The sequence below is a fragment of the Ambystoma mexicanum genome, chromosome 1p, assembly GCF_040938575.1.
Source record: "Ambystoma mexicanum isolate Mex_15411 chromosome 1p, UKY_AmexF1_1, whole genome shotgun sequence".
Classification (NCBI taxonomy): domain Eukaryota; kingdom Metazoa; phylum Chordata; class Amphibia; order Caudata; family Ambystomatidae; genus Ambystoma; species Ambystoma mexicanum.
Genome location: NC_090921.1, coordinates 1,002,873,101 through 1,002,898,561, shown reverse-complemented (window position 1 = coordinate 1,002,898,561; position 25,461 = coordinate 1,002,873,101). Strand labels below are relative to the sequence as shown.

Below are 25,461 nucleotides of genomic sequence, written 5' to 3'. Positions count from 1 at the left end.
CCTAATTGAATTGAATGTATGTGATGATTATGATCGGTTTATGGGGTTTTATGCTCGATCTTTAGTTGTGTTGTTAAGAAAATTATGTAAAATGTGCTTACTTTCACTTTTCATTCTTGCTTTCTTATCTCTATGTACACATTTTGTAATTTTTCTCTTTTGTCAATTTTTAAACTTTAGAAAAATAGTGCAAATAATAAATAATAACAATGTTTTTTCAGCGAAATTATTTATTTCTGTTCGTCCACCACTCCCCAACCATGCCCTCTCCTATCAGCTCCCTTCCTGAACTCTTTGTTCCATTACCATTCATTATCTGTCATGCCCACTTCCTCACATACTTAAAGATACACACCCATCACTCAGCAAGCAGCCTGGCTAAGACTATACCCTTATGCAAACAGAACTATTGTAAGAACGTGATCAGCGGCACATGTTCCACTCCTCCCTCTCCTTCTTCTCCTCATCAAGCAAATTCTCATCTTTGCCAGCTGAACTCCTTCTGGGGGCCAGCACCAGCTTTGGGTTTTGCCACCAGGTTGAGTCGTTATAAATTCCCAATGATGTCTGTAAAAATGCCTCACTGAGGGTGAGGGATTTAAATATGTCCAGGACCTGTCATCGCCTTTCTCATGAAGATCAACCCCCTAACACATACTAAACCCCCACCACTGCTCCTAGAACCAACACAGCTTAACTACTGCATGCTCCCTGCATAGCCCCTAAAATCCAGATGCACCCCTTAGTTGGGACTTCCCACATTTACGATTGTGCACAGGAACTACCTAATCCACTGAAAGAAATCTGCAACAAAGTATTATTCCAAACCATTTGATATCATCAGCACAGACAAAATCATGCGATGCTAAACAAACTCATCTTAAAGATGTGTGTACAGTTCGGGCTGCTGTATAAATTTGTCAAACTTTGCGATCACTCACTCATATTTTCCCAATCCCTCTTCGCACTCAATCATGGTTTTTGTAAACCACCGGCTAAGCTTGTTCCTATGTACTGCCTTCTTTGAGCTGTATGCAGCATTTGTTATTGAGAGGAACTTTGCGACTAAAAGTATATAAATACATAAAAATCTGCTTGTGGCACCTTGGGAGGGGATAGTGTCCTCTGAGCAGGATGGTGTGGTGGTCTGTGTGCTGTAGCCACTGGAGTACTGCAAGGAGTCGCGGCTGCTTTTCTGATGTTCCAGGCTCAGGCCACGGGTCAGCACCATTGCTAGGTCACTGGCAGCGGGAGACACCTCCTCACCATGCTGTTAGAAAACTAAAAGATTAGGCACACACAAATCTGGCATGTAGGGGTAAGCAATCAAAAGGGGATGAATCACTGCTTGTGTTATCCAAACTGTTGTACAGTGAATGAAGAACGAAATAGGATTACAGGCAGCAGAGCAAAGAAAAGTGCTGGGAGTCTGGCTAGGGAGAAAAAAGAATTACAATGACAGAGTGACTGGAGGAGATAGCATAAAGGAGTATAAAATGAAAAGGGGAACACAGAAGTGCTGGATAGATGAATTACCTATGGAGGAAGAGACAAAATGGAGATGAACAAAAACAGAAGAGGGGGAACATGAAGTTGTTCTGAAGAGAAATAAATGAAGAAAAAAGGGATGGAGAGATGAAACAGCTATGGAGGAAAGAACAATGGTGATTAATGGAGCAAAAGAGACGTACAGGAGGAGGTGTAAAGAGGAAGGATGATGAAAGTCAAGGGGAGAGAGAAGGAAAGAGAGAGAGAGAGAGAGAGAGAGAGAGAGAGAAGGCATGGGGCAGTGTAGAATAGGTAACAAAGGTATGCAGAGTGGGAGTAGAGCCCTAAGGGGGAGAGAGTTCAAGCTGCAGGCAGTAGAAGGAGGAAACAGGGAGGCAAAGCAGAGTGCTCAGAATCAGCATGCTGTATATGAGACTGAATGTCTTGTCTGACAGATATTTATTGTCTGTCTGAGTACAGAAGAAAAGGGAACAAAGCGGATGCTGATGTCAGAAAAGTCACACACTGCTGAATCCAGAGTCCACTTCTCAAAGTATTAAAGGATACGCCACAATTCACAGCCCTCTGCTGTATCCGTGAAAGGCTAGAAAACATCTAAATCCAGAGCCTTCTCTGGCACCTGAGGATAAACACTTCCTAATTCAGAGTCTTCTCCTGTACCCATCAATGAATCAAACACTTCTCAATCCAAAATCATCTTCTGTACCAAACAAAAGATAAAAATATTCGCAATCAAGGATCTTCTTATGTACCCAACAGTAGATAAAATGCTTCATAATCAAGGGTCATCTTATGTACCCAACAATAAATAAAATGCTTCTCAATCAAGGGTCTTCTTATGTACCCAACAATAAAGAAAATGCTTCTCAACCAAGGGTCTTCTTATGTACACAACACTAGCTAAAATGCTTCTCAATCAAGGGTCATCTTATGTACCCAACAGTAGATAAAATGCTTCATAATCAAGGGTCTTGGTATGTACCCAACAATAAATAAAATGCTTCACAATCAAGGGTCATCTTATGTACCCAACAGTAGATAAAATGCTTCATAATCAAGGGTCATTTTATGTACCCAACAATAAATAAAATGCTTCTCAATCAAGGGTCTTCTTATGTACCCAACAATAAATAAAATGCTTCTCAATCAAGGGTCTTCTTGTGTACCCAACAATAGATAAAATGCTTCTCAATCGAGGGTCTTCTTATGTACCCAACAGTATACAAAATGCTTCACAATCAAGAGTCTTCTTGTGTACCTAACAACAGATAAAATGCTTCTCAATCAAGGGTCTTGTTATGTACCCAGCAATAAATAAAATGCTTCTCAATCAAGGGTCTTCTTGTGTACCCAACAATAGATAAAATGCGTCTCAATCGAGGGTATTCTTATGTACCCAACAGTATACAAAATGCTTCACAATCAAGGGTCTTCTTGTGTACCTAACAGGTTAAATGCTTCTCAATCAAGGGTCTTTTATGTACCCAACAGTAGATAGAATGATTCTCAATCAAGGTTCCTCTTATGTACCCAACAATAGATAGAAGACTTCTCAATTAAAGGTCTTTGTATGTACCCAGCAGAGGATAAAATGCTTCTCAATCAAGGGTCTCCATATGTACCCAACACAGGATAAAACACTCCTCTTTTATCCTGATGAAATGATAAAGCACTTATCTTACCAAACCCCTTGCTGGTACCCCTCAGTGATTTAGGCACTGCTCAATGCAGAGCCTCTTTAGAACTCATCAAAGAATTAAACCCTTGTGAATTTGGAGCCCCCTTTTTTACCCATTGAAGCATAAAAGACTTCTTGAATCAGAGCCCCCTTTTCTAGCCACTTCACAATCAAAAACATTCTTGGGCATCCATCAGAAAATGGGCATTCATCAAAACATTAAACACTTTTCAGTCTTGTTCCCACTTCTCTGTAATTCCCAAAGGCTGAGACACTTCTCAATCCAGAACCCTCTTCTTTTACTAACCAAGCTAGGAGACCGTGGCCTTGTCTATGCCTATTGAAAGCTAAAATCCTTTCAACAAAGAAACTTCCATTGCAACTATCATAAGAGGGGACAATTATCAATATACAGCCATATCTTGTTCCGATTAAATGTTCTGACACTTCGCAATCAAGAGTCTTAGTCTGTACCCTCCAAAGGCTAAGGGCTGGGAAATGTCTTACCTGTTTTTTTTGTTCTACCTCTTCAGAGCTTACTAATTTAAATTCATACTGCTATTTTTCATCTCGAATGCTTCTCCACGTATCAATCCATATTGCTTTACATAAGCACTAAAATGCGACATTCTCAATAATAAACTTAACTTTGGAACTCTTGAACCTGCACTTATTCTTCATGTTACTATACCTTGGCAGCAATTGTGGCCGGGGACATCCTGGGGCGATGTGGGTCATCCATGCTCATCCCCTGATATCCAGGGCCGAGTTCTGACTCGCGCAGGTGTTCCACACGATCCTTTCGGCGCTGCAGCGAGGCCAGCATGGGCTGGTCATAAGGACTGGCCTTAGACCAATCCTGGAAAATACAAGGTGGGACTGAGCAAAACTCAATTCAAAGCTGTCGGTAAAACAGAGCAGAGGTCCTCCATGGATGAGGAGCCATACATGATCAAAAAGTACAAGTTAGAACCGTTTCGAGGAAACCTGGTAGCTTTTTATATGGATGCTAAAATGAGTTACGGGTAACATGGACAAACACAAATCTTTCACCAGTCTGCCACCGACTCACTCAATAAAACAGGTATGCAAAAAAAATACAACAGAAATGCGTAACACTGCAGTCCTGTGCTAGTAAAAGAGTTTACCTCAAGCAAGTGGCCACGTTTGCTTACTCTGTCTCTGTGCCTTTTGGTTTGCCTCACTCAGGCTTTCTGCCATCTTGCCTCTGCCTTGAACGAGAGCAGTGTGACGAATCACTCCAAATGGGACCATCATATTTATCTACCCTGCCTCTGTACGATAGCATTGTGACAGTCCTCACCAAAAGCAGGTAGCCTGAGGTCAGCCATCTTTTTCTGTCTTTTCTCTTGATCCAGAACACAGATAGCTCAGGTGCGGAGCTATCTTTATTTGTCCTGTCATCTTTCCCCTGGCTCAAACAAAGGAGGAACCAACTTTTGTCTGGGGAGACATCATGAACTGGTGCTTATAGCTAGTGCAGAGGATGCTCAGCAGCATTAGACTGACCATTCAAGATAGATCCGCTACTTGAGATAGGAAAGGCAATCCACATTTTGCTCATCGACATGGAGCCTCATGAAGCAAAGTAAAACTCTACACAAACAGTCTGGGATACTAATTGTATACCTAGCTGTTTTTGATCTGTATATACACTAGGAACTGTTAGTATGTACCTGTGATCTGTGATGTGATAAGTGGTATCACAAACTGTGTGAGTTTTGGTTCATTTGGAAATCATAACTGGAGAATGTATGTAATGTTTATGATTCATGCTGCAAAGATAACGTCCCTTCAACTAAGGTTTTGTCATTGGCCCTCACTATAACTCTGGCGGTAGCCGTGCCCTTCTTAAGGGCACGGCTGCCGCTGGAGTTGTTTTTTTTCCGGCACCCGCAAATGGGCAATAACCGTGTCATGGCGAGTTTGGCAGACCCGGTAATTGCCCATTCGCGGGTGCCGTTATGGCCAGCCTCCTGATCCCCATTCTGCCCCTTGGGGGTTAGGAGCATGGTTGCACCGGCACCGTTAATAACGGTCCCGGTGCAATCATGAGTTCTGCTCGCGGGTACCTGTTTGCACGCCTGGTCAGACCAGGCGTGCAGTCTGGCACCCGCAAGCAGAACTCGTAGTGTGGTGGAGAGGTAACAACGGCGCTGGTAGCACTATCGGAGCCGTTGTTGCCTTTCGGCCACACTCATAATGAGGGCCATTGTCTTTTGAAGTTTTTTATTACAGAAGGAAGGTTAACCATAACTGTACTTAAAGCTTATTTCAGTGATTCTTTTTGTATTGTTTAATTATATAAACTAACATACCCACAGTGCAGTGGCTACTAGGCATGGTGACATTGTGCCTGAGGTGTGGCAAAGAGACCCAATGTGCCCACTAGGCAGAGCCTTTAGACAAACATGCGGTACATCAAAGAGACATAATTACCCACAGAATTGCCTTCATCCCAGATGTGCCCAAAGAAGATGGACTGCCAGTCATGCTAGGTGGACACTGACCTGGGCATAGCACAGGCCATGCCCCAATCACCTCAAATAGCCCCAATATGCCCAAAGAGGATGGTCCATTGCCATGTGCAGTGGGCACTGCCCGGGTATTTTCTGGACACCTCAAAGAGACCCACTGTACTCAGTGACAAGGCCCAAGTCACCCCAAAGACACCCAATGCGCTCACTGAGCATGGCGTGAGCCCATGCCCATTGGATACTATGAAAAGGGACTGGCCCTTGGGCATGCCCCAGGCACGTACACCAAGAAGTGGAAATAATACCCAGCATTCGTTCAGACTAACCTCAGCATTGAAAGACCGCTACTGTGGGGACAGGCACAGTATAAATACCTATTACATCACATCAGCTGAAGGTGCCCTGGTCACTCCAAAGTCACAAAATGGGCCCACTTGGCATGGCCTGTGGGCATGCTTCAGTCACATCAAATAGCTCCAAATGGCAAATAGGCATTGTCTGTGGCAATGCTCAGCAGTACAAATGCCCACCTCAGAGACCTAATGTAGTAATGCCCAGAGGAAACTTTGCCATGGTGTTTGGCCATGTGCTGGGCACCTTAAAGTGCCCTGTGTGCCCACTTTGCCATGCAGCATGGACACTATGCTTAGAAATGGATCTCTGCCCATGCCCCGGGCCCAACAAACATCCATAATGGAAGTGGCAGCTCTTTGGATACTGATCAATAATAAACATCATGAGGTCTGTGCATCCATAGTTGATCTTGTGGGCCATATCACCATTGCTAAGTGTTAGCATATACCCCTCTTCAATTTCGGCATATCTGGTCTCTTTGAATTGATGCCGTAAGTGCAGTGCACACTGGAAATGGCAACAAGCCAAAAACGCCAGTGTCCAATGGGAATTTCTGCAGACCATGCCCAATGGGCACAGAGGTGCTCTCTGAGGTGCAGATTTAACAAGGGGGGTCCTGGGAGTCTCTCTGCCAGACATTAGTCCTGGTTACGAGAGACTTACCCAGAGTCTTTAGCTCACTATCTTTTCACAGAGAAGAAATATCCCAAACATATCAGTCTTTGTCCTGCCCTGGGGCAGTCCAGCACCGAAATGCGAGGCAATTCTCCTCTGAACAAGAGTACCAACAGAAACCCCAGACACGTGTTTCGGTCTGGTTGGACCTCATCAGTAGGGTGGATCTGTGCCTCTCTAAGAATAGTGAGCAAGGGGTCCACGTCTGGATTCCCCTAGTAACTTCCCAGGACCCCCCTTGTTAATTTGCATATTTAAGTAGCTTTGGGTCTCACCCTAAGTTACTAGGGGAATCCAGACGTGGACCCCTTGCTCACTATTCTTAGAGAGGCACAGATCCACCCTACTGATGAGGTCCAACCAGACCGAAACACGTGTCTGGGGTTTCTGTTGGTACTCTTGTTCAGAGGAGAATTGCCTAGCATTTCGGTGCTGGACTGCCCCAGGGCAGGACAAAGACTGATATGTTTGGGATATTTCTTCTCTGTGAAAGATAGTGAGCTAAAGACTCTGGGTAAGTCTCTCGTAACCAGGACTAATGTCTGGCAGAGGGACTCCCAGGACCCCCCTTGTTAATTTGCATATTTAAGTAGCTTTGGGTCTCACCCTAAGTTACTAGGGGAATCCAGACGTGGACCCCTTGCTCACTATTCTTAGAGAGGCACAGATCCACCCTACTGATGAGGTCCAACCAGACCGAAACACGTGTCTGGGGTTTCTGTTGGTACTCTTGTTCAGAGGAGAATTGCCTAGCATTTCGGTGCTGGACTGCCCCAGGGCAGGACAAAGACTGATATGTTTGGGATATTTCTTCTCTGTGAAAGATAGTGAGCTAAAGACTCTGGGTAAGTCTCTCGTAACCAGGACTAATGTCTGGCAGAGGGACTCCCAGGACCCCCCTTGTTAATTTGCATATTTAAGTAGCTTTGGGTCTCACCCTAAGTTACTAGGGGAATCCAGACGTGGACCCCTTGCTCACTATTCTTAGAGAGGCACAGATCCACCCTACTGATGAGGTCCAACCAGACCGAAACACGTGTCTGGGGTTTCTGTTGGTACTCTTGTTCAGAGGAGAATTGCCTAGCATTTCGGTGCTGGACTGCCCCAGGGCAGGACAAAGACTGATATGTTTGGGATATTTCTTCTCTGTGAAAGATAGTGAGCTAAAGACTCTGGGTAAGTCTCTCGTAACCAGGACTAATGTCTGGCAGAGGGACTCCCAGGACCCCCCTTGTTAATTTGCATATTTAAGTAGCTTTGGGTCTCACCCTAAGTTACTAGGGGAATCCAGACGTGGACCCCTTGCTCACTATTCTTAGAGAGGCACAGATCCACCCTACTGATGAGGTCCAACCAGACCGAAACACGTGTCTGGGGTTTCTGTTGGTACTCTTGTTCAGAGGAGAATTGCCTAGCATTTCGGTGCTGGACTGCCCCAGGGCAGGACAAAGACTGATATGTTTGGGATATTTCTTCTCTGTGAAAGATAGTGAGCTAAAGACTCTGGGTAAGTCTCTCGTAACCAGGACTAATGTCTGGCAGAGGGACTCCCAGGACCCCCCTTGTTAATTTGCATATTTAAGTAGCTTTGGGTCTCACCCTAAGTTACTAGGGGAATCCAGACGTGGACCCCTTGCTCACTATTCTTAGAGAGGCACAGATCCACCCTACTGATGAGGTCCAACCAGACCGAAACACGTGTCTGGGGTTTCTGTTGGTACTCTTGTTCAGAGGAGAATTGCCTAGCATTTCGGTGCTGGACTGCCCCAGGGCAGGACAAAGACTGATATGTTTGGGATATTTCTTCTCTGTGAAAGATAGTGAGCTAAAGACTCTGGGTAAGTCTCTCGTAACCAGGACTAATGTCTGGCAGAGGGACTCCCAGGACCCCCCCTTGTTAATTTGCATATTTAAGTAGCTTTGGGTCTCACCCTAAGTTACTAGGGGAATCCAGACGTGGACCCCTTGCTCACTATTCTTAGAGAGGCACAGATCCACCCTACTGATGAGGTCCAACCAGACCGAAACACGTGTCTGGAGTTTCTGTTGGTACTCTTGTTCAGAGGAGAATTGCCTAGCATTTCGGTGCTGGACTGCCCCAGGGCAGGACAAAGACTGATATGTTTGGGATATTTCTTCTCTGTGAAAGATAGTGAGCTAAAGACTCTGGGTAAGTCTCTCGTAACCAGGACTAATGTCTGGCAGAGGGACTCCCAGGACCCCCCTTGTTAATTTGCATATTTAAGTAGCTTTGGGTCTCACCCTAAGTTACTAGGGGAATCCAGACGTGGACCCCTTGCTCACTATTCTTAGAGAGGCACAGATCCACCCTACTGATGAGGTCCAACCAGACCGAAACACGTGTCTGGGGTTTCTGTTGGTACTCTTGTTCAGAGGAGAATTGCCTAGCATTTCGGTGCTGGACTGCCCCAGGGCAGGACAAAGACTGATATGTTTGGGATATTTCTTCTCTGTGAAAGATAGTGAGCTAAAGACTCTGGGTAAGTCTCTCGTAACCAGGACTAATGTCTGGCAGAGGGACTCCCAGGACCCCCCTTGTTAATTTGCTCTCTGAGGTGCGCCAAACACAGTGTCCATTGAGCATGGGGGCAGTGGGTACATTGGGTATCTTTGAGGTGACTGGCACGGGCGCATTGTCCACAGGTCACATTGTGTTTATTTGATGTAATCAGGGCACTTTGGTCATGCCCCAGGCACAATGTCCATTGGGCATGACTGCATGTCACGCTCAATGGGTACAATGGGCCTCTACGAAGTCTCTTTAAGGTGTTTGGGGCATCTCTTTGGAATGGTGTGCCATTGTATTACCCCTAAACTGTGCAGATGCTTGAGTGGGAATGCTACAATGGTGAAATATGTTTGGAAGATGCGCAATTTAAATTCACAAAGTGATCTTGGGCACAGGCAACAACAATTTAGTAAAAAGGAATGTGCACTGCTATTTATGTCTCCTTTCTTCAAATGAGGTTATTCCTGCATATAAGATAAAGCACCATGTAGCACAATGCTTACAAGTGACATAAATTGCTCGAATCTGTTGTCATTGTTGGCCAGGTGGTTTAATGGAAACTTGTCAGATCTCACTTATTCTCTTTTAAAAGTTTATTTTTCACTCTTTTCAAATAGGCTATTGTGAGAACCCAGTGACAATTGGTATTGCATATTATTACACGATTACAAACTGCCGCTTATCCCCAAAGCTCTGAAGCAAGAGCAGTTCTATATGAAATTGTTCCGACCTGTGCCTCTTGCCATTTGGGAATCATGAGGTACACACAATGGGCCCGATTCATGGAATGGGGTGCAGAAATGGCGCAATGTCCGTGCGCCAAGAAGGAGCCTGCACGAGGTGCGGCGCAGAATTTTTTTTTGCGCTCCGCGCATATTCATGGAATTAAAGACGCATTACTAGCCGTCGCGCAAGTAAAAACAAGCTGTGCGAGGAAGGCCCCCAAGCACACCGAAAAAGCTAGAAAAAGGACAAACACAGCGCAAGCCTCTGCGCCATACCTGGCCAACCTACAGTACCCCTGTGAGAAAGTGTGCCTCACCTCGCAAGCCCAGCCTGCACCCCAGCAAAATCGCGTGTCTCACCTCGCTAGCCCAGGCTTCACCCCAGCGAAAAAAAATGCAGGTGCTCCCTCGCAAACCCAGGATGCACCCCAGCGAAAACACGGTCCTCCCTCGCAAGCCCAGGCTTCACCTCAGTGAAATCGCGTGGCTCGTCCCGCGCAAGCCCAGACTGCACCCCAGCGAAATCGTGCATCTCACCTCGCAAGCACAGGCTGCACCCTCCAGTCTGGACACCACCCCCTAGGCCCACTCACCTGTGACACTGCCCCAGGCAGCCTCCTCACGACTGGACTCCACCCACATGCAGCCGCCGTCCAGTCTAGACACACCCCACAGGCAGCCCCCTATAGACTGGACAAGCCCCTTCCCCCCAGTCAGCAGTCCCTGTCCAGACAGGCCACCCCCCCAGGTAGCCCCCTCCAGACTGGGCACCCCCCACAGGCAGCCCCCTCCAGACTGGTCACCCACCCAGTCAGCCCCCTCCAGACTGGACACCACTCCCCAGGCCCCCCTCACATGTGACACCCCACCAGGCGGCCCATTCCAAACTGGACACTGCCCCCCAGACAGCCCCCTCCAGATTGGACATCCCCCCAGGCAGCCTCCGTCCTGACTGGACACCACCCCCAGGCAGCCCCCTCCAGACTAGGCACATCCCCATGCAGCCACCTCCAGACTGGACACCCCCCAGACAGCCCCCTCCTGACTGGATGTTTTGCTTTTGCTTGGCCACGTGGGGAGAACACTTACACTTACATTTACATTTCCTCGGCCCCCTGCCAAAACAAGTTATTGGACTCAGACAGGCAAAGAAATCACACATAGGTTAGTTGTTTTAATAAAACAAATGGCTCTTTACAGGCCTTTTATTCACACAATATATGAGCTTGGCATACATAAACAGACATACACTTAGATATATAGAAATATAGATATAATTGGCTTCGCCGTTAGTAAAGAAGTAGAAGACACCTTCATCTTGGCCACTACGACACTGCTTAGTCCCTCAGCAGGTAGGCGAAGAGATCACTCGTGCTAACGGGGTCTGAGCCGGAGCGTCCTCCCTCTCAGCGAGACTTCATCACCCGGGGGTCCAAATTTGAACTAACTCTGCCAAGCAATGCCCTCTCCTTTATGGGGGCATATCCCCGTCCTTCTCAGTTGTGTCTGCCCTCGGCCGAAGATCAGATCACAAGTCGAAGGGACAGAGGGTGGAAAAAAACAGTCAGAAGTGGAAAAACCCAGCCTCCATCTCCTCGCATTAATTCCCAGAACCCCTTATCATGCACCTGCAGGATGCTCTGACTCCCCGTATTCATCCTTCAGTGGACAATACAATAACTATTCTTCACAGTAAGTCCATTCAGCAATAATATTTATGTAGCTATGGGACCTTGCTCTGCTTTCGCTACTGAAAGGCTTGTTTATTATCCGAGGCTTGCAGAGAGGCAGGCTTTCTTACCGTGATGGAAGATGAGTGTCCAAAATGGCTGCGCACCGGTGCCATGTTGTTCTAGCTCACATTTCGCACACGCATTACACTGGACAACCTCCCAGGCAGCCCCCTCCAGACTGGACCCCCCAGACAGCCTACTCCAGAGTGGACACCCCCACAGGCAGCCCTCTCCAGACTGGACACCCCGCACAGGCAGCCCCCTCCAGACTGGACACCCCCTAGGTAGCCCGCTCCAGATTGCACACACCCCAGACTGGACACCTCCCAGGCAGCCCCCGTTCAGACTGGACACCCCCCCAGACATGCCCCTCCAGACTGGAAACCACCCCCCACACCCTCTCACCTGCGACACACCCCCAGGCAGCCCACTCCGGAATGGACACCACCCACAGGCAGCCCCCATCCAGACTAGATACCCCCCAGAGGCAGCCCACTCCGGAATGGACACCACCCACAGGCAGCCCCCATCCAGACTAGATACCCCCCACAGTCAGCCCCCTCCAGACTAGACACCCCTTCCAGACTGGACACCCCCAGGCAGCCCCCTCCAGACTGGACACCCTCCACAGGCAGCCCCCTCCAGACTGGACACCACCCCCAGGCAGCCCCCCTCCAGACTGGACACTCCCCCAGGCTGCCCACTCCAGACTGGACACCTCCCCACCCCCAGGCATGCCCTTCTGGACTGGAAACCACCCCCCACACCCCTCACCTGTGACACTCCCCCAGGCAGCCCACTCCAGAATGGACACCACCCACAGGCAGCCCCCATCCAGACCGGACACCCCCCACATTCAGCCCTGTCCAGACTGGGTACCCCCTACAGTCAGGTCCCTCTAGACTGGGCACCAACCCCCAGGCAGCCCACTCCAGACTGGACACCCCCAGGCAGTCCAATCCAGACTGGACACCCCCCATAGGCAGTACACTCCAGACTGGACGCCCCCTCCAGACTGGACCCCACCCCAGACAGCCCCCTCCAGACTGGACACCCCCAGGCAGCCCCCTCCAGACTTAAACCCCCCCCCCAGCCAGGCCTCTCCAGACTGGTCACCCGGCAAGGCAGCCCCCTCCAGAATGTACATCCCCTTCAGACTGGACACCCCGCCAGGCAGCCCCCTCCAAACTGGACACCACACCAGGCAGCCCCCTCCAGGCTGGACCCCCCCAGGCAGCCCCCTCCAGACTGGACACCCCCCACAGGCAACCGACTCCAGACTTTTCACCCCCCCCCCAGGCTGCCCCCTCCAGACTGGCCACCCTCCCACCCCAGGCAGCCCATTCCAGACTGGATTTCCCCCCCCCCCAGGCAGCCCACTCCCAACTGGACACCACCCACAGAAAGCCCCCTAGAGACTGGACACTCCCCCCAGGCAGGCCCCTCTGGACTGGAAACCACCCCCACCCCCCTCACCTGTGATGCCCCCCCCAGGCAGCACCCATTCAGACTGGGCACCCCCCACAGGCAGCCTCCTCCAGACTGGACACCTCACAGGCAGTCCCCTCCAGACTGGACACCCCCCTGGCAGCCCCCTCCAGACTGGACCCCCCCACAGGCAGCCCACTCCAGACTGGACACCCCCCACAGGCAGCCTCCTCCAGACTGGATACCCCCCAGGCAGCCCCCACCAGAATGGACACCCTTCACAGGCAGCCCACTCCAAACTAACACACCCCAGGCGGCCCCCTCCAGACTGGACTCCCCCAAGCAGCTCCCTCCAGACTGGACACTCCCTCAGGCAGCCCCCGCAGACTGTACACCCCCCCTCCAGACTGGACCCCCCAGTCAGCCCCCTCCAGACTGGACACCACCCAGGCAGCCCCCTTCAGACTGGACACCCCGCCAGACAGCCCCCTCGAGACTGGACACCCCCCCCAGGAAGCCCCCTCCAGACTGGACACCCCCCAGACAAGCCACACCAGACTAGACACCACCACCCATCCCCCCTCACCTGTGACACACCCTAGGCAGCCCACCCCAGACTGGACACCACCCACAGACAGCCCCCATCCAGAATGGGCACCCCCCCAGGCAGCCCACTCCAGATTGGACCCTCCCCAGGCAGTCCCCTCCAGACTGGAACCCCCCCAAGATGTCCCCTCCAGACTGGAACCCCCCCCCCGCCCCCTCCAGGCAGCCCACTCAAAATTGGACAACCCCTCCACCGGCATCCCACTCCAGACTTTACACCCCCCAGGCATCCCCCTCCAGACTGGACACCCTCCCATCCCAGGCAGCCCATTCCAGACTGTACCCCTCCCCCCCAGGCAGCAAACTCCCGACTGGACACCACCCACAGGCAGTCCACTCCAGACTGGACGCCACCCACAGGCAGTCCACTCCAGACTGGACACCTCACCCCCCAGGCAGACCCCTGAGAGTCTTACTCAATACCAGTGCAATGCACGTCTGCAGCTTGCTTGAACCTCTGTGGTCTGCCAGCTACATGAAGTGTAACACCAATATGTCAGCCGCAAACATGATCAAGTGGAAGCACAGGATAGCCATACAAGACTTGAGCATCTGCTGAAACACCCCTCAAGACATTAACCAGCCCACCCCATACATATGTGACAATGGCACATTGGCAAGTCATCAAAGCACACTAACTGAATGTGTGCCCACAACAGAAGTAAAATACTAATAAAAAAGAAAAATACACAAACATTGCACATGTGTGTCACTGCCTGAGCATCAGTGACCTGGGTGGAAGGTGCGTCAAATTACCCGACAGGGAACAATAACATCAAAGGGTCTTGCATGGTGATGGGAGGGCAGTAAGAGAGTGCATGAGTCACAGAGACAGGAGAATCGTGATGCCACTCCAAAATAGCAAACATGGCTCACTACTGCATTGCAGTGTCGGAGGTGGAGCAACACATGAGAGAGGGCTGTGTGCGACTGCACATGCTGGTGGGCGTGTCTGCGTGACATGGGTTAAACACAGCAATGACAAACAAAAGTGCCATTAATGGGACCATGGAACACCTCCACAGTGAGCCCACCTACCTCCACCCCAACCACAATGATGGAAAACGCAGTGATGCTACACAGCTAAAAGCAAATGAAAACATACAGTGCAGACACAGCCGTCTGATGGGCCCACCCCCACATGTCAGGCACATGTGCATCCTTCCAGCCAAAACCATCACAGATGCATGCACGATTGCCACAAGACACATGACTTGAAATGGTGAGCTGTACTGGCTGAAAAGTGAAGTATCAAAGTTTCACACAGACAAATGAACTGCATGAAGCGTGGAATGTAACCAGATTAAATATGTATTGCACAGAAATATTTACAATAAAAACATGAAAGGAAGTTGAAAGCAGCCCAGTGGAAAAAAAGAAAAGAAATAAAAACCCTTTGCTTAACTAACTACATACATGAAAAACTGGGAAGGAAATTCTAGCAAGTCTGTGAAAAATAATAAATAAAAAAGGAAACCTACATCTAAATAACAATTTACATAGGCAGCGGGATAGTCATCCTTCCAGATCGTAATCAGCATTTCCCCCAAGGTTGGGTCCCACACCATGTCTCCCCCCTCAGGCAGGCCTCCCTTCTTGCCTGGAGGGCTTGCAGGTCGTCCAGAATCTGTGCCTCTATCTCCTCCGCCTCCCTGTAAATTGCCTCCAGTATGGCAGCCCGCTTCCTTGCACGACACAGCATAATCTCAGCCCTGGCCATAACCACTCCTTCTTCCTGTTCCCGATGACTTTCTGCCACGATCTGCCTGCCATAAAGTCTGAACACGGAAGACAACCTGTGCCTGAGGCATGCCCCTTGCCTCACTCTTGCCACCTTCCTCGTTTGGGTGGTCTGCCCAGTGAAAAATCACCTCCTTATTTCACGCTGCTGCTCCAGCGCCCGGTACACCCACCAAGCTGATGATGATACCTGGGAACGTATGGCACCTGCATTGCTCATTAAGGCCTGCTGTCCCTCCATTGCCTGGGACCCTGTCGGTGCCTGGGTAGGCACTGTGACCACCTCAGCTGCTGTGCCTTGGACTCCGAAAGTGGGTAGGGATATGATCTCACCAGACAGGGCATCGGAGGTGGGACTCAGGTACGGGGGGCCCTGCTAGTACTGGGGCCGGAAGGCACCCTGGAGGACGACTGGCGCACAGAGGAGGAAGTTGAGGAAGTGCTCACATCAGGGAACATTCCACAGAGCACAACAGGGAACATGCTTGTTGTGAATCATGACATGAGGCGGTATAGCTAACTCTAATGATGTGCAAGTAGACTACGAGTAGCCTGCAGATCATCACGATTGACACCGTCCGCCTCGACAATCTGGCCAGCAGGGGTAGCACATAATCCTGGATGCAGACATCACATGGTAATGGGGTGTCGGTCGGGGTGAACACACCAGCTGACAACTGGGGATGGGTCTGGGTGGAAGCATCCTGGCAGACGCACACTGCTGCAGTCGATACCCCAGGGACCGTATTTCGGACAGGCACCACCACGGTGGTCTGCACAGCCTCATTCGCCTGGGCCAGGACTGCAGCAGACATGCCCACGTCAACATCCCCACCTGACCCCATGGAATGTGCTTCAACTGCCACATCCGCCACCTCCCCCTCAGCCAACCTGGATGATTCTGGGGCGTCTTCTGCCATGGATGGCCCTTCTGTGGCATCACCTAGCCCCACTGCTGCTGAGGAGCCCACGGCCACCTTCACCTTCTTTGACTTACCCCCAGCAGCCATGCACCAAGGTCACTGGCTCTACCCCAGCCACATCACTCCCCGAAGATGAGCTGTCACAGGTGTGTGGCTGCGGCATGTGCCTCTGCCTGGAAGAGGCATCCCAGCTCCAAAACACTGCTTCCACCTTCTTCATTAGATGCTCCTGTGGAAACGGAGACACAGAACAGCAACATCAGTGTACTGCACCAAAGCCAGCGTGGGATCATCAACATTCACAGGAACATGACTTGTCAAGGGAACACCAATAAACCTCCACACCCATACACAAGGAAATGCAATCCACATCCGTGCAGACATCTGCCTGGCCATCACTCCACACAATCACATCAAACTACATGCAACTCTCACAACCAATCAGTTGCGTATGCCATACACACATGCATCAATACATATGAGCATCATGCATGCACATGACGTGGGCAACACTGCCTCAACTGGCACACTTGCCATCCTGGAAGGTGGCAGACACAAGTAACGTTGTATGTGCACTGCTTGCAAGACAGCACTATAACACACAATGCAAGGAAGAGCACATTTGAATTCAAGACATGTCTCAATGCACACATGGAGAGCGATGTCGGGGGCATGAATGCAGACATCCATCCCAGAAGCATACTTGCTGCAAGCATAAGGGGGTCACTGCCAACATGCTGGCACATGCACAACACACATGCATCGTACAGTAGTGCACCACATGGCTACTCACCAGTCGACTCCAGACATTCCCGTAATTCGCAGACCTGGGTGTGCAAAGCCGGGTAAAACCTCTCCAGGACCTGCATGTCTTTCCTCGACATCCGGCACCTGTGCGGACAGTGCACCTCTGCGGTAGAACCGGCCTAGATGAGTCGCAGTGCCTTGCCGTGGGTCCTGGATTTAAGATCCTCCCAGCGCTTGTGTACGATCTTGAAGGGGTGGTCTGCCATCCCCTTTGCATTGATGGCATCCATGATCCCGTCCCAGATCTGCTGACGTCCTTCCTTGCCACGTTGTATCACAGGGTCGAAGAGGGCATCATAATGCTAGAGGACCTTCACCACCAGGATGTCAATTTTCCTGGTGCTGAAGTTGACAGCCCTCTGTGCCTCTGCCAAGGGGTTGCTGCTCTGGTCTGATGATGATAGTGGTGCAGACATGGCAACCGCTGAGGCCGGTGTGGGTGGGCAAGGTGTTCCTGGAGCTGGGCTGTGGAGCGGTGGTGGTGGAATGGCACGGTGGGAGTCCAATGTAGCAGCTGAAGTGGGCACTGGGCCAAAGACAGGAGGATAGGCAATGGCTGGACATCAGGCACTCCAAATGCAATGCAGTTGGGCAGGAGGCTCACACACTGGATAGGGAGCAGCAGATGGGAATGTTGTAGGCAGCACAGGGCAGGTGGAGGCAGGTAAAATGGTACAGAGGTAGGAGCGTGGATCTTCCGTGTATGTCAATGCTGGCAGGCATGAACAGGGTGATTGTGTGCGTAAAAAATGCAGAAAGCGTGGAGACGTGAAAGCCGAGGAAAGGCCCTCATCGTGTAACTTATGTGACATGCGCTGCGCGCAGGCTTTCAGCATGATATATTCAGGGGTACATTGGTACATGTAGAAGCAACTCCGAAAGTGCGTGCGAAGGGGAGGAGACAGAGGAGTGGAGTACTGCATATTTTGGGGTGCTACGCAATCCGTTTACTTCAGAGACCGTACCAACTTCTTATTTTGGTGGGGGATTTGCCTCAGCGCATACGTGCATCTACTTTTGATTTTTCCGAGGCTAACAGCATGTGTAATTGGTCACCATGTTTGCTACATGTGTAACTTATATGTGCTTTGCATGCTACCATGCCGAGATGGTTATTTAAGTGGTACTCATGTCACTGTGTTACCTCTCTAGGTCAATCCATCTATGGCCGCACCTAATGTCATTGGCCATCTCCAATACAGGCAGTGTACTCCTTGATGTGTGTTTTACTTGGCATTCCCTCTCACTGTCACTCTCTCTCCCTCTCTCTGTTGTGGTATGCTGCACTCATGGGAAGATCACAATCTATGTCCTGTCACCCCTTGCACCCTGTCGTGCTTCTGCATTGGATGCTCTCTGCATATTTTCAGGATCAATTAATGTGTTGTCATGGAAGTGCACGTTCTTTCTGTTGTTACTATGCATGTCATTGCATTTAGGGGATGTGTCTCTCGATAGGGTGCATTGTATGCAAGGCAGGTGGGTACCCTGTGCAGGTAAGTGAAGGGCATTTGCAGATGCTTGTGTGGTGTTTGGCTGAGTGTCTTGCACTGTGTGTAATCACTTGGGATTGACTGGTCTTGTGGGGCACCAGTACTTCATGGGTGCATGTTTCACAGGGTGTGGCTCTGGTGATAGGTCTTGGCATGGTGTTGTTTCTATGGATTAGTGAGACCACTGGTTTCATATTCAAAATTGTGGGAGTTTCAACTGTGTGAGGCTTTCTTGGGTGTTTGGGAGTGGGTGACAGGGCTGGCTGTTTGTGGCCTGCGACATATGTTGATGGTTGTGCTGGTGTGTGTCTCATTGCACTTTGACCATGTGTGCTGGGTGACACTTCACATCCCTTGAAATGTTTGTGGGGTAATGGTTCTATGGCATATGTGGCCTCTCTTGCCAAGGGTTCCCCAATTATGGTGTGCAGCACCAGCTATAAGCCACAACCATGGGAACATTGATGCACATTTTTGGTATGCTATGTTGTGTACCAGCACATTACGTTTAGTGTTGTTGGTGTTTTCACAATCATGTCCCATGCATGCTGCACCATGGTGTTTTCAGCTTCAAGTTGACCGCAGCTGGGTGCATGGTACTGCTGCATTCAATTAAATGCAGAATTTGACAAATTCTATGCTGTCACAATGAAGTCTGCATTGACTATGCCCTTTTAGTTTGCATCCTATGTTTAGCATGCATTTATCCTTGCAGTATCACATTGCTTTGTGTTGTTTGCTTATGTCTTCCATGCCATTTGCCTCTGTGGCCAGCCTTCCAGTCTGACATTGCCTCTGTGAATTGATGTGTCAAACATGATCCTGCCTGGAGTGCAAGTTGAGTATTTGTGTACTTGCATTCTTGTGCTTGCATCACGGCTGAACTCTACAAAATCTGCAGTGTACTTGCCAACCCGTCCGCAGTATCTTCTGCCCCTACTTCTTCCCAGCCTCTTTGTAATGCACTTGCCTCTCACTTCGTTTAAAAAACCATGGACATACTGAACATCCTTGTCACACACTCTTCCAACACAACCCTCCCCCCTATGCCCCCCACCATTCACCCTCCTCCTTCCTCATTTCCCTCCTCCGCTCTTGTCTCCCCTAAAGTAGTCACCAGAGTTGTCAACAGCATGAAGGTCTCTTCCAAACAGGTTGGCCCATGCTCATCTAGAACCATCAAGGACAACATCTCCTCTCTCTCCCCTGCTCTTGCTGATCTCTGCAACCACTCCTTTGCTACTGGTTCTTTTCCATCCTCCCTCAAGCACTCCCTTGTGCACCCCATCCTTACAATACCATCTTCAGACCCTTCCGCCAAGCCAACTACTGCCCCATTTCCATCACCCTCTTCCTGGGAAAACTGCTTGAGAAGTAGGCCCTCCCCCAACTCAACGGCCATACCGAACTTGTTGGTGGTCTACATGACCACCAGTCTGGATTCCAAGTTTCCAGAGCCACGGACACCGCTCTCCTGATCACCCGTGAAGAACTGCTCGCATCCCTCGATTCCAAATCCCCTGCTGCCCTCATCCTGCTTGATCTCTCTTCTATATTTGACACAGTGAACCATTCCATTCTCATAAAAAGTCTCCATGATACTCTTGGTATCTCGGAGCAGGCACTGGACTGTCTTAGCTCATTCCTGGCCGGCCGTTCCTCCAAAACTCTAAAACCATTCTTAGTCCTTTCTCCTCCTCTACTTCCTCCTCCACTTGTGGCGTCCCCCAGGGCTCCATTCTTTCACCCTGCCTCTTTAACATATACCATTGCCTCCTTCTCCCCCAACTTCCAGTGATATGCTGATGACACACAATTATTCTTCAAACTTCCTACGGATGCCCTTGCACCTTCCTTCATCCCCGACTGCCTCTCCGCCATCCATGCCAGGTGCACTGCTAATGACCTTTGCCTCAATGCCAGCAAAACAGAGATTCTCCCTATTGGATCCTCTGAAGCCTACTTCTTCCATTCACTGTGGCCTTCCTCCATTGGTCCACCCTCTAACCCCTCCTCTGAAGGCAGGAATGTCAGAGTCATCTTTGACTCCTCCTTTTCCTTTATCCCTCATGTTCAGGACATTTTCAAGAAATCCCACTTTCAGTCTTCCTTCTCAAAGTAACTGTTCCCTTCAACAGCTTCCACCAGAGACTCAATGTTACCCGTGCTCTGGTTCTCTCCAGGCTAGACTACTGCAACAGCCTCCTCCTTAATCTTTCTTTGTCCATCCTGCGACCCCTCCAGCTTACACAGAATAGGGCAGCGAGACTTATCCTTGGCATCAAGCCCAGGGACCGCATCTCTCCTGCCCTACAAAGCCTTCACTGGCTCACGGTCTCAGCATGGATAAAATTCAAATCCCTCTGTATCATCCACAAGGCTATCTGTGCCCAGGGACCCCTCTATCTTCAACGCTTCCCGACCAAATACTCCCCTTCTAGACTCCTGCGTTCCTCTGGCACCAACTCCCTGCATGTGAAGCGGTTTGCTAAACAGAGAGCTGGTGGTCGATCAGTTTCCTCTGCGGGCTGCCTTCTGTGTAATAGACTCCCTCTGAGCTTTGAGCAGGACCCCCTTAAGTTCCAAAAAAGCCTCAAGACCTTTCTCTTCTCCTCTTCCATCTCCTCCTCTCTTCCCTGCTAATCATACAGTAGCATCACTGATGGGCAGGGCCCTTATGTATCCTCGGGGCCTTGACCCCTCCACATCTCTCATCCAAGACGCTGTCTATATACTGCACTTGCTCAGGCTCAGCCTCACCACGGGAGGTTGCACTTACGTTTTTATTTTATTTTCTTACCACTGCACCCCGAGCACTTCTCCATGAGCACCTCAGAACGTTTTCCCTTAACCCCCTCCCCTCTGCACTTGCAGGTTCTGAACACTCACAAGGCATAGTAGGTTTGTCAGTTATTCTCATGATTTGTTTGTACAATTAATTAAATTATTTATCTCTGTTGTAATTCATTGTCTACCTTAGCCTGTCCCCACCGTGTTGCCCTGTGGGCACTTCGAAACAGTTTTGCTAATTGTATAAGAGCCTAACAAGTGACCAATAAATACATGAATAAATAAATGTGCTCCCGTAACTGTGTACAGTGCACTGTCCCAATACTACGCGTGTGATGGCATGCCTTGTAATGTCATTGGTAGTCTTCCAGGGGTGTGCCTGCATTTTTGTGGGCTCAATTATCTGCATGTGTGATGTCTTCTCATTTTCATGCAGCATGTTGAGTGATGCGTGCATTGTGTATATGCCATTGTCTAGTAAATGGGGGTATGTGACATGCACATTTGCTGCATGTCATTGAGGGGGAAAAAGGCAGTGTGGGGGATGTTGTTGTTTGTCAGTGTGTGTTTTGTGTGTTTGATTTGCATGCAGTGTGCAGGTGTTGCTGCATGTGTGCTGGGACACATGTTGATGGTTGTCTTGTGAGTTGTTGTTTGCATGTGTTATATGTCAATGAGGGGTGCCCATGGGTCTTGGGTTTTTGAGTGCATGGATGTGTTAGCTGCACTCTGTTACATTTTGTTCATTGTCTGCAGATTCTTCCGTCAGGGAATGATGGCTATTTCATGGGATGAAATTTGACTGTCGACTGCATGCCAGGGGGACAGGTAAAATGTGCATTTATCTTGATTGTTATGGAATGGCTACTTTAGTTGCTGCATGTCTGAATGTGGTAATTCTGGCAGGTCGCCATCTTTGTCACAATTGTCTATTATCTCTTGTTAGTAGTTTTGGGGATGGCAGTTTATTTTTGTCATGTTGCCATGTTGAGTAACATGTGGGTCGATACTGCACTGCTTTTCTACACCCCACAATCGGGACATGTTTGTGCACATCATGCACATTCTAGGACATTTGTGCAGCTATCTGCCATTGTGCTTGTTGTATTTTGTTTCCATGTAAATTGTTGAGGCAATGTATGGCTTGCAGCTCAGTCATGATGTGTCAGGATTTATCGCTGCTTACACATTTGACAGGTATTTTAGTTAGTTAGATCCACCAGAGTGCCAGGGGACCACTACGGTGGGGATAGTGCACTGTATAAATATCCTTTAACATTACATATGGGATGGTTTTGGTGCCAAAGAGGTGATTTAATTAAATGGTTGGCATAGTGGTAGTGGTGTTCTCCCTCTTCAAAGTGTTTCTTTTGGAAACACAAAATGAAATTTCTTTTAGTTCCAAGGGATGCACAAAAATGTGCACTTCCAAGGGCAGTTTCTCAGGGTGGTTTTGTGGGCACAGTGGATTGGCCCATCGTCATCATTGAATGGCAGCTGGGATTTTGCAGGATCATGTGTACCCCACAGGGGAGGGATTTTAGCGTAAATAAGATTAAACCAGCTGGGTACGTGCAGCTTCTCCATGTGACCTTTGCCCATATGCAAGGGGTGTGCCTGTGTGTGTTGCTGGGGTGCCACCACCATGTGCACCGGGACGCAAAGCTGTGTTGCAACATTGTGCAGGACACATGCTGCCACAGTGATCCTGCAGACTACGGGTGGTGCATATAGCAACACACCACCAGAGTGGTCAAGGGAGCGGAAACGTGACTTGGGCACTCCGAATGTGTGCTCCACTATGCCCCGAGTTGCAATATGAGCAGTGTGGTACCTTACCTTGGCAGGTGTGTTGAGGTTGCATATGGGCATCATCATGTATGTGCTCAGAGGGTAGGCACTGTCCCCTGAAGAGGTGAGAATGGCTGTCATTGTCATTTGTTGACAGTGGGGCTCATTACGACCCTGGCGGTACGGAGTGAACTGCGCCGTAAAAGGTGCCGGCGCCATTCACTCCGTACCGCCGCATTACGAGTTCCCCTCGCGGGACACGTTAAGCACGCCTGGGAAAACCAGGCGTGCTTACCGGGTCCCGCGAGGGGAGGAGGGAGCAAACAACGGGCCATCTCGTAATGGCCCGTTGTTTGCTCCCTCTCCCATTCCCATTCAGCCCTATGGGGGCTGAAATGGGAATGGGGAAGGACCATGTCCGGATCCTCGGAGGGAGGAATTACCAGGCCTTCCAAACTCGGAATGGCCCGGTAAGTCCTCATTCCGAGGACCCAGACCTGACGTGATTTCGGCGGCAGCCATGCCGCCAGTAGCGGCATGGTTCCCGCCGAACTTGTAATGAGGGCCAGTGTCTATTGGTCTGTGTGCAACATGCATGCATGTGCATGGCCATTTATACTCACCAATGAGCCACATGTTGCCATGCTTCCCAGCTTCCAGGGCCCGGTGTAGCGGGGACATCCTGAAGATGTAACTATCATGTGTGCTGCCAGGATAGTTGGCATACACTTCAGCAATGATGCCCATGGCATCACACACAACCTGAACATTGATTGAGTGCCAATGTTTCCGGTTGTGGTAGATGTGCTCTATTGCTCGAGGTGGACGTAGAGCAACCCGTGTGCAATCAATGGCACCTATCACTTTTGGGAAGTGCGCCAACCCATAAAAATCCTGGACCACTGCTTTACTTTCTGACGGTGTTCTGGGCGCATAGATAGGCCGGCAGACAGAAGGATGTGCAGTTATGATTGCCAACACCTGGTGTAAGCAGCATGAATGCGTGGCCTGGTAGATGCCACCTATTATGGCGGTGGTACGCTGGAAAGAGCCAGTGGACAAAAAATGCAGAACAGAACAGTGAGCATCTTTTGCAACGGGCTCAGTGCTTGGGAGCACATGGTGGGTGATGTGAGGTTATCTTCCCACTCTGTGATCAGGTCTAGGATATGGGGGGCACCTATCTATGCCATAGACCCAGTCAACATGCATCCCAAAAAGAGTGGTCCTTGGGTAGAAGATCCGGGCCCTGGGCATCCTCATCCTCATGCGTTGTCCCAGGATGACTGCTGCAACAAATGGTGCATTCATACTGGCTGTATCCATGCATTTGTTGATCGTGCATGCTTTTTATGCATTTGTTAGTGTGCACATTGATGTTGAAGCCTGCTATCGCGTGGCGTAGGTGTTTCTGGATTTGCTTGTGGTTTTTCCCGCGCCAGCATTCCCTGTTCAATTCCATGAATATGTTTGTTTTGCGCGCATATGGGCGGTGCGACTGTTTGCCGGTCGAATGTCCCTCGTAACACCCACATTTTCGCTTGTTCTTCCTCATTCCACGTGTTCCGCCCTCTTTTTAGGTGGCTGCGCAGGCCCGGCGGGCCCTTCTCATGGAGTCTCACGCAAGGAGTTTGTCGGGTCGCAGTGACATGTTGGACCAGCGCGGATTCCTCGCATGTCCCGGGTAAGCCCATCGCATTATGTTCCATGAATCAACGAACAGGGACTTCCGTGCGATTTTGCGCGCAGATTATTCCATGAATCGGGCCCAATGTATTTAAGGAAGGTGTAAACAGCTTATTAACATTTTAGTTTCCTACTGAAAAGGTAACAAAGGAACATCATTTGGTCTAGCTTGTAAATGTTAAACTGGGAAAGATTCATCAGATCCAATCTTTACTTTGTAAGCAACAAGGATGGCAAAATCAGCATATAGATGATAAGGACACCCTCAGATCAGAGGAAATGGTCAGAGCCTGATTCACAGTGCGTTTTCCTATGAAATTGTGCTAAAAACGCTTCTGTGAATCAGGTCCTCAGACTCCTAACATGCCTTTAAAATTCAGTGAAGAACACCACACATAACTCAACAGGGCAGGCCCATGGTGCCGAAGGTTCAATCCCTTATCCCTTAATGAAACAGAAAGGTCTGTAAGGAGTGTCCCAGGTCCCAGAAGCTTG

At 49.7% G+C, this 25,461-nt stretch overlaps 1 protein-coding gene across 8 annotated transcripts in view; it reads right to left on the bottom strand.

The window, feature by feature from the left end:
• Window positions 1-25,461, bottom strand: part of MTSS2 (MTSS I-BAR domain containing 2) — a 443,751-nt gene that overhangs the window by 34,092 nt on the left and 384,198 nt on the right. For all 8 annotated transcript variants that reach the window (XM_069654833.1, XM_069654885.1, XM_069654842.1 and 5 more), the window contains 2 exons: window positions 3,879-4,046; window positions 1,105-1,270 (listed from right to left, as the gene is read on the bottom strand). In XM_069654833.1, the coding sequence (XP_069510934.1) occupies window positions 1,105-1,270; window positions 3,879-4,046 (334 nt within the window). The remainder of the gene's footprint in view (window positions 1-1,104; window positions 1,271-3,878; window positions 4,047-25,461) is intronic.